At 37.4% G+C, this 13,896-nt stretch overlaps 1 protein-coding gene across 3 annotated transcripts in view; it reads right to left on the bottom strand.

The window, feature by feature from the left end:
• UTRN (utrophin) overlaps positions 1-13,896 on the bottom strand; it is a 386,201-nt gene that overhangs the window by 216,001 nt on the left and 156,304 nt on the right. For all 3 annotated transcript variants that reach the window (XM_083373856.1, XM_083373857.1, XM_083373858.1), the window contains 5 exons: positions 12,083-12,161; positions 11,061-11,275; positions 6,915-7,032; positions 5,172-5,377; positions 1,641-1,795 (listed from right to left, as the gene is read on the bottom strand). In XM_083373856.1, the coding sequence (XP_083229982.1) occupies positions 1,641-1,795; positions 5,172-5,377; positions 6,915-7,032; positions 11,061-11,275; positions 12,083-12,161 (773 nt within the window). The remainder of the gene's footprint in view (positions 1-1,640; positions 1,796-5,171; positions 5,378-6,914; positions 7,033-11,060; positions 11,276-12,082; positions 12,162-13,896) is intronic.

Below are 13,896 nucleotides of genomic sequence, written 5' to 3'. Positions count from 1 at the left end.
GAGAGAAAGAAACATCTGTCTATGAAATGTCAATTTGCTAGACTATCATCTCTACAGGATGTTTTGGAAACAGGTTCTGCTACATTTATTTCAGAGTCACAGTAAAAATTCTGTCACAAAATGTATTTGATCAGCTTCTCTTATCTCTTTGGCCAGCTTGTCTTATCTTAAATTAATAATATATGGTACTTAACATCCCTCTCCCATTTAATGCACTGGATAGATTCAAGGTGCTGGTGATGACCTATAAAGCCCTAAATGGCGAGGGTCCGGGATATTTGAGGGAACACCTGCTGCCAGCATCAAGCTCCCTTCATCCAGTGCGCTCGCAGAGAGAGGGTCTTCTCAGGGTGCCGCCGGTTAAAGATTGCCGGCGGGTAACACCCAGGGGGAGGGCCTTCTCAGTGGGTGCGCCTGCCCTGTGGAACCAGCTGCCTGCGGAGCTGAGGACTGCCCCCAACCTCCGTTCATTCCGCCGGGACCTGAAGACCTGGCTCTTCGAGCTCTCTGGCCCAGGCTGAGAATTTTTTTTTAATTTTAATTTTAATTGGGTTTTTTACTGTTCTCAGGGTTTTATTTAATCTTTTTAAATTTGTTTTAACGTTTGTATTGACTCTCTTTTAAATGCCCTGTAAACCGCCCTGAGTCCTTCGGGAAAGGGCGGAATATAAATCTAAATAAATAAATAAAATAAATAAATAAAATAGTCTTTCCTTTCTCCTCAGCTGACAAACAGAGTTTGGGTGTATGGTTCTAAGTACATATATTATGAGTAGTCTACTTATCCAAGAGATAGAATGATGCTACAGGGGGAGCTTTTGCAAGCCAGAGAGGAAATAATTGGCTAGAGAATCAATTTCACTAGGGCACTTGTCTTCCTTTCTTTGTTGTGATTATGTTATCTATATAAAACCAAAGTTTAAATTACCTGAGCCAGTTGTATTATCTACAGGTGCTCAGTAGTACAGCTTTTAATTTAAGAAATATATGCCTCTTCATTAGAAGATTGTGTAAACTAATATTAGGAGTCTAAGAATTACATATAGTCCTCGATTTACAACAGTTTGTTTAGTGACTGTTCAAAGTTACAGTGGCACTGAAAAAAGTGACTTATGACTGTTTTTCACTATTATGACCTGTCTAGCATCCCCATGATCATGTGATCAAAATTCAGATACTTGGCAACTGGTTCATATTTATAACCACTGCTGTGTCCCAAGATCACGTGATCACCTTTTGTGAACTTTTGCCAAGCAAAGTCAATGGGGAAGCCAGATTCACTTGACAACTGGATTACTAACTTAGCAACTGCAGTGATTCACTTAACAACTGAAACAAGAAACATCGTAAAATGGGGCAAAATTCACTTAACAAGTGTCTCACTTAACAACAGAAATTTTGGGCTCAATTGTGGTCCTAATTCGAGGATAACCTGTGTAAGACACAGACAACTGATTGGCTACATTCCATCTTGCTACAGCTGTAAGAAATGTGAGGCCTTTTTGATTTAATCATACATGTCATGATAAAAACAGTCCCCTATTTAAATTATATATTGTGTCCCAGTAACATAATTTCTATTCTTCACATTTTAGAAATATGGAGATGAGTACACGTATGTATAATTTAGACATACATACCTTTGTTTCAGATTAATCCATGAGGTATTCAGGTGATTCATAATTTCCTTCACATTTCTTGTGTCATCACCACTGTAATCTTGAAGAAGTTTATTTGACAGATCGTTAAATGAAATCATCCTGGCATTTCCTTTATCTAGATCTTGCAATAATATCTAAAAGGTAAACACATGGTAGTCAAAAAATCTCTAATCATTTAGTTGTTGCTTCATATTAAAAGTTTATGATATTGACTAAACTAGCAAATTTTAGCAATCCCTGGGGGGTGGGTATCAAGTTCCTAATGGTAGAACCCATGGCACTGAATGGTTTCCACCTTTTTGCAACCAAGGAACAACATTTCTATTAAGTCAAGCAAAGTAAACTGTTGCAACAAATAGTATAAATGAAAATTCAGGTCATATTCATTTTTTGTCATTGTAGGAATAGAACATTATTTCTAGTAACTGTTTTTTCTGGAAAGCTAATTCCTACATTTTAGTAAGGGGAGAAGAGAGAATCAGCAAGGTTACCAATGTGAAGGCTTAAATATCTGGCTTATACTGAATATTTTCATTATAATAACTGGACTGAAGGCAAACTGGGAAATAAGTTATGAGCAAAACTCACTCAACAGAATGTATGAAGAAACAGCAGAACAAAGGGAAAGATAACAAAAGTAGAAAGCAGGTTGAAGATTCAGAAACTGTACAATAGTATGATTTGACCAATGTGCTAAAAACAAAAGCCCTCAGCAGAATGCAGACTCTGCAGAGACCTGGAATTTAATTTTTGAATCTTTTTACAGAGCATCTGCTAGCATTACTGAAATCATATTTTACAACTTTAGCAGAAAAAAAACATTATGAGTTGGAAAGGTGCTGCTCAAGAGGCTTGCAACTGAAGATAGCAAGGAGAAAGATAAAGGGGTTTATTTAAAAAGGGATCTATGGATAATCTTTAAATGCTTTTCGTGAGGCTTTTCTTTATTTTGCAAATATGAACAACAGATATTTTTCAGATATTTCCTTCCCAGCCTTAAAGTAATAGAGCACTACCTTCCATAAATAGGTATGGTCAGATACAAACAAAGCTTATACTATTACTTACTTTTGAAATCATAACTTTATTTCTTATTTAGACTCTCATAAATAAAACACAAAGATGTCAAATAAAAAGAGCACGAAAGCTCTATAAATCATTTATTTTCTAAATATAGGAGAAACACAATGCTGGTGAATCATTATGTATTATGATCTGTATAAGAATAAATAGAGGTTTATAATAAGAAAATATTATTTATTCTTGACTCCTTTATTTTCCTAATAAGATTATTGACATATTATGTTTCAATAATTATTTATGGTTTGATTTTTCCATAGGAAAATCTAATGTAGTAGAACAATCAAACATTACCCTGGAATGATAAATGCAGATACAAATATTAGCAGAAACAAAATATTGTTGCTTTCCAATTATATGGAAACTACCAAAATAGTAAAAAAAATGTTTACTTTATTAATTATCCAGATTCCCCAGGTTATTCTTCTGTATTCCAGTAGCTTTTTGGAAAGCAAATTTTACTTAGATTTTGATAAATTCGTAAGCTTTTAAGAATACAAAGTATTCCATTCATTGGGGAAAAAAGATAAAAAATAATATCTATTATATGATGTCAAGTTGATTGTTTATTCCCCAGAAACTATAGGAATGACAAATCTAGAGCCAAGGAAAACTAGATTTGCATTCTTGTACACAATCTCAGGCAACAATACAAAAATAGGAACTCAAGGCTCCACATGGAGCCCCATTTCCATCTATCCTGTTTGCCATCGTTCACTCCCTAGAGACTAAAATGGACAATGTGAAATTTGAGCGGGCCCCGAACAAGGAGTATATATCGGAGGTGGTAACCCTTTGAGAGTTGTATGCAATGAAATTTCATTTTGATGTATGCCAATTGGTGTACATTCAAAGTGACAATAAAGTTATCATCATCATATACCCAATACCCCTTCCTCCTATTTTCCCCACAACTATAACCCTGTCAGGTGTGTTGAGTCGAGAATGAGTAACTTGCCCAAAGTCATCCAGCTAGGTTTTGTGCCTAAAGTAGGACAAGAATTCGCGCTCTCCTGGTTTCCAGCCTGGTGACTAAAAGAATGCTCCTGTAAACAATTGTTATCACCAGCCTCTAAGAATTATTTTTTAGATTCTGGGGCAGGCATTTATATTCTGATTCCCTTGAACCATAATTTTAAAATCATGGAATCCTCCAATGTGTTCCTTTTTTATCTTTCTAACAGTGTAGTCCAATATTAAAAGATTGTACATTATTTTATTTCAGATTGGCTGATATCAATATAAAACTAGTCCATATCACCCACGAAGATCTCTTACAGTACAAATTTCATCATTCAGTTAGCTGATGAAAAGTGTTAGAACATTGCAATAAGCTTATGGATGAAATATTGTACGTGTACTAATTTATTAACAAACAAACTTCTTATATCATTTTGAGAATCTAGTATAACTAATAGATTATTGACAGGATACTGAAAAATAACAAATGCTAGCTTTTTCTTTTTTTCCCCTGTCAAACATATTCAGAAAAACTGATGCTTCTGTTTGAGCCCAGCATATATAGTTCACATTGTAATGACCCAGAAAATGGTTTAATTTGGTAACCAGATTAAGAGTGCTATGCAAGACAATGGATATTTTTATCAAAGCGTTATCAGTCTCCACACAAATTAAAACTCTGGGCTAGCAAAGAAACAGAAAATTATCTAACTCTACAAAGATGGGGCAGGCAGTAGAGGAGAGACAGTAAGAGGTTAGGGTAAAAAAAATGTTTAAGACTCCAAGTAAACTCTTAGTCAATATATTGAACTAAATCAATGACATTTTGCAACAAAGGGCCCACAAGAATAGGTAATGTCTCCATTCAAAGATTGGTATAGATTTTTAGATAAAAATTTAATGTTTCTGGATTAATCAAAAAAGAATCTGTTCATCTTAAACAGTGAAAAACAATATCCAAGATTCCCAAGCTGGTAAAAGGATGGTAAAGATTGGTCTGTTCTTCCTATCAAGATTCTGAATTGAGAAATATATAGATTTACAACATGGATGGGTGAGATTTATTGTCAGGTAAGCACTAGCAAGCAGCAATACCTCTCTGGAAAATTCATTTTAATCTAATTAGAAGACACATTCACTATTTCTTAATTTAATCAGCAGAAGGTCATGAACACTACAATCACTCTTTCCCCTGTCCTCCCCAGCCCTAACTTGGCAATTCCCCAAGTTTTGATGCTTTTTCAAACTAAAAATGGAAAAGAATCTGGATAGCATCTAAGAAAAGCTCAAGACATGAGAAATAGAAATCCTGCTGCCTGCCTTTTTCATAAAACTTTTCAATTTGCAGGTATATCAGAAAGAGCTGTATCACATTATTTTCTTAAACTAAATTAACTGTGTGACAGGAGTAAGACATTAAACTGAATCTATGAACCACAGCTCTGCATTAGAAAGCACACTTGAACTCACTTTGTTTTCTGAAATTTGTTTGGTAAGCTTTTCTTTAGAAGACTGTAAGAGAGCATGTTGATGGATCTCGTATTGTCCAATTAACTTCTCCATTTCTTGCTTCTGGTCATCCCACTTCATGCTGTCAGTCAGCATGCATTTCAGCTGATGTTGACGTACTTCAACCCCATGCTGAGTACCATCCCACTGGTTCTTAACTTTCTCCACTGAAACAGACAGAAGATGAATCTAGTCCCATGAAAAGACACTGAAAATATTGCATCATCTTCATTTTTTTACCATTCACACTAATATATTTTTTTAAAAAGCACTCAAACCAACATTGGGTCCTAGATCTACTATTATAGATTCCATTAAGTTTGGGAAGAGAAGTCAAATCTACACATATATCACACATTCCAAAATACACAATATGCCTTTCTTAGTGAAAATGGATAATTTGACATTATGTTGACATTTGAATTAGTGCCAGTATCTTTCATACCAAACAATCTTACCAAATATCTCTTATTTCATCTGCCTATTTTTTTCTCATTTTTATTAACTCCCTATATATATATAAAAAGAAAATTAGACAAAAATTCTACATGAAAACCAGATCTAACATTTTTAATTTTGTGATTTGCGAAATGTTCAAAACACATCATCTAGTAAATCTTTTTTAAAACTCACATCTCCAAGTTCCAGTTTGTTAGTCTTTAAAACCAATGAAATCCAAAGATGTGAATATAAGCAATGTCAAGCAACACTTTAAGCAAGATACCTTGCTATAGGTCAGGGGTCTCTAAACATGGCAACTTTAAAACTTGTGGACTGCAACTCACTGAATTCCCCAGCCAGCATGTTTGGATGAGGAATTCTGGGAATTGAAGTCCACAAGACTTAAAGTTGCCAAGTTTGGAGACTCCCTGCTATAGATCTTAATTCTCATTTCTTCCTTTTGCCTATCAGAATTAATCCTCCCTTCATCTTTGAGGTCCACCCGGAGACTCCAACTTGTGCAGAATGCAGCCGCGTGAATTGTCTTGGGAGCTTCCCGATACTCCCATGTTACACCTTTGCTCTGCGAGCTGCATTGGCTACTGGTTGCTCTCCGGGTGAGGTTCAAGGTGTTAGTTATGACTTACAAAGCCCTTCATGGCATGGGTCCGGATTACCTACGGCAACACCTGCGGCCGGCGTCAACTTCCCTCCATCCAGTGCGCTCCCACAGAGAGGGCCTCCTCAGGGTGCCGCCGATCAAAGAATGCCGATTGGTGACTCCCAGGGGGAAAGCGTTCTCTGTGGGCGCGCCAGACCTTTGGAACCGCTTACCGGTTGAGCTCCGGATGGCCCCCGACCTTCGATCCTTCCGGCGCGATCTCAAAACATTCTTTTTTGAACAAGCTGGCCTGGTCTGACGGGATGGGGTTGGGTTTTTAAAACTAGTTTTAATTTTAATATGGATTGATTTTATGGGCATGATGTTTAATGGCTTTTTAATTTTTTTATTCGATTTTTATTGTGTATTGCCCTGTTCACCGCCCTGAGTCTTTCGGGAGAAGGGCAGTATAGAAATCAAATTATTAAATTAAATTAAATTAAATCTTTGTATGTTAGATTCTTCCCAGTTTCACGTGGGTCATTCCATTCTGTATCTGTTGTTTTGTTAATAAATAATGTAATGATTATGTCTACCATATTATGATATCATTTTTAGTGCCCATCTCTCTAATCTTTGGTCTACTAACAAGAAGCACATACATTTCTCTGTGATTGCTGTCCTTAAGTCAGAACTTGATGTTTTGTTTTTCAGATTTTGAGCCAAGGTAAAAACTGAATCCAGTTGGGGATGTCGATGCTCTAAATCACCTTCTGTTATCTGTAAAATAATGGAATAAAAATATGATACTAGTGATAGGAGTTTAAGAAAAAACAAAATTGTTCAAACCCATGCTTCAGATAAGATATGATAATCTTTATTGTCATTTTTTACTGTGGGCACAATGGCGCACATCAAAAATGAAATTTAGTTGCCCGCTCTCAAAGTGAGACACATACATGACACGCACCCAAAACATACTACATACAACATATGTATAGACCCACACCCCTACATATACATAACAATAAAATATTAAATACTGCCCAACTTGAATATATAACGGAAGGAGGAAATATTAACTTCAAATACTAACGAAGAACTGTAACTTAATCACATTATAATCTGCATTAAAAAGCTCTGCATCATAATCTGCATTAAAGAGAAATAACAGACAGACCAATCAGAAGTCACGATCTGATGTGTTGAGATTATTGTTGCCAGAATTCCCAGGCAGTAAGGTCATGATATTTGGGAATTTGGAATCCTATAGGAATGTACACTTGGAGCCCATCAATTTAAAAAAGTTGAAATAGGGCTAACCACCTATTAGATTTGCCCAGTAAGTTTAGAGATTTTGCTCTTGCAAAGTGAAACATGAGTGGAAATAAAGCTGTATAAAATTCATGTTAATTCATAGAAAGCTACAAACTTTTATACTTCCTGTGATCTCTTCCTAGGATATCAAGATACATTATTTATGTTTCTCTGCTCCAATTTTGTTCTCAGTTTTGATCCCAGGATTTAGACACTATACATCCAGAGTGTTTTAATCAACATGGATTTTATTACAGCAGAAGATGTGATAAAATCCCTATTGATTAAAACTCTCTGATCCTCCCCCCCACCCCACTCCCAACATCTGGTCTCCCTCTACCCAGTCTCAACTGTCAAGTACCTGTCCTTCCATCCCTCCTTTCCCCCCGCCACTCACAACTGATCAAGTTTCTTGGATGAGAAATGAAATGTTTTTGTTCTTCTTCCTCAAGGAAAAAACTGTCCAGTTGCCTTTGGAAAAAGCACTTTTCAGACAGCAATGACCTGGATAACTGAGAATGTCCACAGACAAAGAGCAGTAACTGCTTCCCTCTCTCTCTCTCTCTCTCTCTCTCTCTCTCTCTCTCTCTCTCTCTCTCTCTCTCTCTCTCTCTCTCTCTCTCTCTCTCTCTCTCTCTCTCTCTCCCTCTCCATATGTACACATACATATACATATATACACATATGTATACAGACATATTCACACATGCACATGGCAAATTACTGAAAAAGGAATAGCTATTTCTCACCCTTTGCTATTAAACCAAATGGAAAGGAAAGGAATCCCTGTGGATTTTACTCCACAGTCATTGTCGACTACCAGGGGCAGTGCTCATCTCCATTTTAAGGCCATGAAATATTAAATCAAATTCTTCATCTAAAAAGAGCAGCTGAAAAGTTCTGAGATTTTCCTATGAAATTGAATTAAATATATTCTCACGAGCAGTTAAGTTTGTCCATTGCTGTCTATGAACAATTATGCCCAGATCTATCCTCAAGTTATTTGTTACTAATTGCACCCATATGTTGCTAATATCAGTAGCAAAGAAAATGTCAGCATAGGTTTCTGTAACCATTTCCCTGTTAACGTCTGTTGGCACAATTGTAAATGCCAGTATAAAATATTCTCATTTCCCCTAAAATTCAATCACAGCTTGCCTAGAGCTGGATCTCAATGATTAACAATTCTTGAGCAAGGCAATTAACCTATTTCAATTGAATTTAATTATTTTAAGTTGAACGGATGTGTGGCAACTATACATAGATAATAGTAACATTTCAGTTGAAGGGTACTCCAAAGGGGGAGAGTCCTGCATGCTTATCTGGGAAATTTTGATGCTATTGAACCTGAGGAAGTGGACAAGGCTCTTACAGCTGCTAGTTCAACCATATCTATGTTAGAGTCATGCCCCTCCTGGTTGGTTAAAGCTGTCTGGGAGACAACAAGTGATTGGGACTGGATGGTGATTAATTCTTCCTTGATAGAGGGAATGTTCCACTGGCTCTTAAGGTGGTGGTGGTGTGCCCTCTCCTTACGGGGCCATTGCTCATTCTGACTAGTATCAACAATTTTCATCCAATCTCCAAACTCCCCTTTTTAGAGACTGTGGAGAAAGTTACCACTAATAATATTTGCTAATCCCAGGTCCTTAGGAAGCACCTGATAGGTGGACAAAATTGCCAAATCCAGTCTAAACATCTGGCTGACTGTGCAAAGAACCATAATAATAATAATAATAACTTCCAAGACTAATGTCAGCTGTCCCAGGTAAGGAAGACAGGAAACACAAGATGAACTAATTCTAGTTTATTGTAAAGCAATAATAGAATCATGCATATCTGAAGGCATAAACTTCCCACAGTTCCTGCTTGAAGAGCAGTTGGAACCCATGGCTAGAAGCTTTGCACACCTTCAGGTTATGTGCCTTTTGCACCATTCCTGGACTAGAGGCTTTGCTTACACTCATTCCTATCCTTGTGACATCTCAAATGTATTACTGCAATGCGCTCTATGTCCCCTTGAAAAGCAGTCAGAACTTCAACTAGTGCAGAATGCAGCTGCACAGATAATGGTGTCAGATATTTGACACGTAACATCACTGCTGTGTGAAATGAAATTGTATCCAGCCTCTCTCTCTCTCTCTCTCTCTCTCTCTCTCTCTCTCTCTCTCTCTCTCTCTCTCTCTCTCTCCCTCTCCCTCTCTCTCTCTCTCTCTCTCTCTCTTCCGCTCCCTCCTCCCCCCGCCTCTTATACACGTGTTTGCACTTAGTTTTAACTAAGCTCAGTGGGTTAGGACGCTGAGTTTGTCAATCAGAAGGTCGGCAGATTGGCGGGTCGAATCCCGAGTGCTGCGTAACAGAGTGAGCGCCTGTTACTCGTCCCAGCTTCTGCCAACCTAGCAGTTCGAAAGCACATAAAAATGCAAGTAGAAAAATAGGGACCACTGCGGTGGGAAGGTAACAGCATTCTGTGCACCTTTGGCATCTAGTCATGCCGGCCACATGACCACGGAGACGTCCTCAGACAAGCGCTGGCTCTTCGGCTTTGAAACGGAGATGAGCACCAGCCCCTAGAGTTGGAAATGACTAGCACGCATGTGCGGGGGAACCTTTACCTTTACCTTAACTGATTTTATGATTATTTGCCATCCAGTCACTTGTCTGAATGGATGAATGAATGAATGAATGAATGAATGAATGAATGAATGAATGAATGAATGAATGAATTGCACACATACATACATACATACAAACATATAGTTAGATCCTGGAACAATGTCGATGTATTATATTATGCTGTTACTGGGTGCAGGAAAAAAAATCTGAAATAGGTATTCTAAAATGCATTATAGGTTTCCTGGGCTTCTTATGCAAACTAACAGCAAATGTGCACACTCTTGATCAAGCAAAAGTGTGTGCACCTCCTTCACTTAGCAAACTTATACTCAGCCTGACTCTGTGAGGCATGGGCCATTTTCCTCTATCAATGCTCCACAGAAGTTTCCTAGGGGCAGAGAAATATCTTAACAGACTATGATAAAATGTGATCAGAGAAACTGCACACAAAACATTCTTCCGCTGCTATGGAATGGATTTATATCTCAGGAGCAAGAATGGAAAAGTCCACTGAATTCCCTCCCAATTGCTCTAAAATAAATTCCTGGGCAAGGAGGATTCAAGCAAGGAAAACGAAGCAAAGAAATTTGCAGAATTGGGTGAACATTAAAAAAAACCGCATTCAGTCTTTTTGACTGGTCATCGATACCACTAAAATTTTGAAATAGCACTAAAAATAAGCAGAAGTATGTTCTGTCCCTAATTCTTCTTTGGATTTATTTTCCATAATTGTGAAATGCCATGACAGAATTTCATTGTACAACAACAAGAACAACAACAAAAAGAACAGGGAAAGAGATTAACAAGAGAAATATTCTGAAATGTTTTCAGGCTTTCCAAAAAAAAATATAGTTTCACCTCAGAACATCACGTACTTTCATGCGTGCAATCGTCCGATTGATTTCTTCAATGTTTCCAACAGTAACTATGTTGGACTTTAGCATCTGGTCAATCAATGCCAACCAGTCTGCCAGTTCTGTCGTAGTCTGATCCAAATCAGCAGGTGTCGAGATTTCCAAAGGATGCTGAGTTTGTGCCACATTTTCTGAGGCAGAAGACATAAGCACTGTTGTCTGGAGAACAGGGAAACCTAAACAACCAACATAATTTGTTTGATATTTCAACTTGTACTTATTATCTAGAATTTATTTACATTGGAAAAGCAAAAACAACAACACAATACCTCTTGTATGGTTCATATTAGTCCTCTTGTATCTCTATTCTACATTAACAGTTTGAAACTGTCAAGACTTTACTGTTACAGGATAGAATTCTGAAAATAGCTTCTTTCCATATGTCTAAATTTCCACCAATTCACCTTTTAATCTAACCTCTGGATACAAAATAGTACTAGCAAGATTGCTGCTGTCATTTTTTTTGTGCAAAATCTCAAATATTTGACAGCTTAGCGAGATGAGAGAAATTCATTCCCTGATTATCACACTCAAAACGGTTCTGAAACATTAGAACACTAAGTCAGCAGTAAGCTGCCAACGAGGGTAAACTTTGCAACCTGCTGCTAATCTTAATTTACTATTTAGGAGAAGAAGAAAAAGGAATCAATTGAAAATGTTCGTTTCGCAGTCAAAGAAATGCCACTGATTTTCACAAGCGAGACTTACTTCCTGATCCTCTAAATCATGCATATGGAAAAACACACAAGTGCTAATTTTCAAAAGTGCAACAACAAATTATTTTCTCTTGTTAAGCGAATACATTACAAGTGCATTTTTCAAAATACATTTTATGCTCTTTTATAGTAAAAGTATCCTTTGTCTCCAAGATCAAAATAAATAGATATATCACATCTGCTTCTTTATCTACTTTAAGTTTTACTAAGATGACAAAAATATACCCAAATGTTTCTCCAAAGAGACCATTTCTGCTCAAGACTTACCAGAAGACTTTGGCACAAAATGCTGCTGATGAACATATCCCTCCAGTTCTCTCAATCTGGTAGGTGCTTCCTTGAACACCTAGTGTTGTGGGAGGGGAAAATAATGTTTATATTCCAAAGGCTATGGGTACCATTGCACAATATTAGGCTACTACAGACAATTGTGGGCAGGACAATTAATCTTTCACTAAACAGCCTACAGATGATCAGGGGGTTTGCAATTGGTCCTGAAAAGGGTCGGGGACTTTTTCATATAGATGCTCTATAGCAGAGGTCCCCAACCTATGGGCCGCGGCTCACTACAAGGCCGAGCCTCGTGCTGGCACTAGGTGAGCTGGTAGCCTTGCGCCAGCACTAGCAGTCCCATTTGCGGAGCGTGCATGCTTGCGGCCCCGTTGGTTCAGATAGTGTGGTGGGATGGAGGGTTTGTTGTCACTGTGTGTTGGGGGGAGAGAGCACGGGGGGAGGCTCAGCTAATCTCAATGTACACATGTTGTACTTTGACAATAAAGGTTTTATTATTATTATTATTATTATTATTATTATTATTATTATTATTATTATTATTATTATTATTATGTTATGTGCATATAAAGGTGCCTGCCCCTCTCTTTCCCACCGGGCCCCCAACCCAGAAAAGTTGGGGACCCCTGCTCTAAGGAGCATCAATCATTAATACCATCTTCTTCTGCAGTTAAGCACTTGAATAGTTTAATGAACTTAATGGAATTCATTAGATTCAAAGGGAAATTCCCAAAACAAATATTCTTCCTGAAATTATAATTTATTGGATTTATATCACACCTTTCCTCCAGGAACATCATGTAAGTTGCTTACATGTTATTTTCCCTTCATGTTATCCCAAAAATAATAATAATCATAATAATTACTCAGAATAGCTAACATCCTTTGACAATATCTTTAACATCACCAAATAGAAACATCTGCCCATCCCAGGTCCTGGGGAAGGACTTGATAGCTGGATAAACAATGCCAAATCTAACTCAACAGCTGGCTGACGGTAGGACCAACCAACATACAATTGTTGGTAGATTGGACAATGAGAATGATTGATTACAAATCACTCAGTGAGCTTCTACAGCTGTGAGTAGATCAGAACCTGAGTTTTCTCAGTCCTCCACGAACACCATAAATACTATATCCTAGAAATGCTCATATCTGCTTCAATTTTCCTTTCCCTTTAAGCCTACCACACCATACTTCACCATATGCTAAAAGTATTCTTCTAGGATATATTTTTGGGCACTGATCATTCCACTTCCACCAGTTTCATTACGTGGGCCTAAGAATTTTTACATTACTCAACAGTGTGATGTTGATTTCAACAACATGTCCCAAAATGAAAAAGCAGGCAGATGAAGTGTGGTATATGATCCCTGCTATTTTCTTGTGAACCACCTAGAGTCATTACACGCTGGGCAATGTTAAATTGAATAAAATAAATAACTGCAAGATTACATCAGAATGCAGGTGAGGGTTATGTGTCTGAATGCTCGCACTAATAAAAAGAGAGTACCGGGTACATATACAGCAAACCTATCTACAAGATGACGACTACTTCAGAGCTTTTTTCTATGCCTGTTAGGTTTTCATTTTTCTTACAGGGAGCTAGGGAAGTCTTGTAACAATGCCAAAGTTTTGTGGGTGTGACTCTGACAGTTGTTGAAGGAGAGAAAGAAGGCTTTGGAAACTGAAATTTCAGCTGAATTTCAAAGGACAGTTGAAGAAACGTAATATAAAAACTGAATGTTGTGGAAATATACCACAGCGTAGAAGTGTTTTAAAATTATTTT

The sequence above is a fragment of the Vipera ursinii genome (genome assembly GCF_947247035.1).
Source record: "Vipera ursinii genome assembly, chromosome: 1".
Taxonomy (NCBI): domain Eukaryota; kingdom Metazoa; phylum Chordata; class Lepidosauria; order Squamata; family Viperidae; genus Vipera; species Vipera ursinii.
Note: the sequence above shows the minus strand (reverse complement) of the source record. Positions and strands in the feature narration are given on the sequence as shown.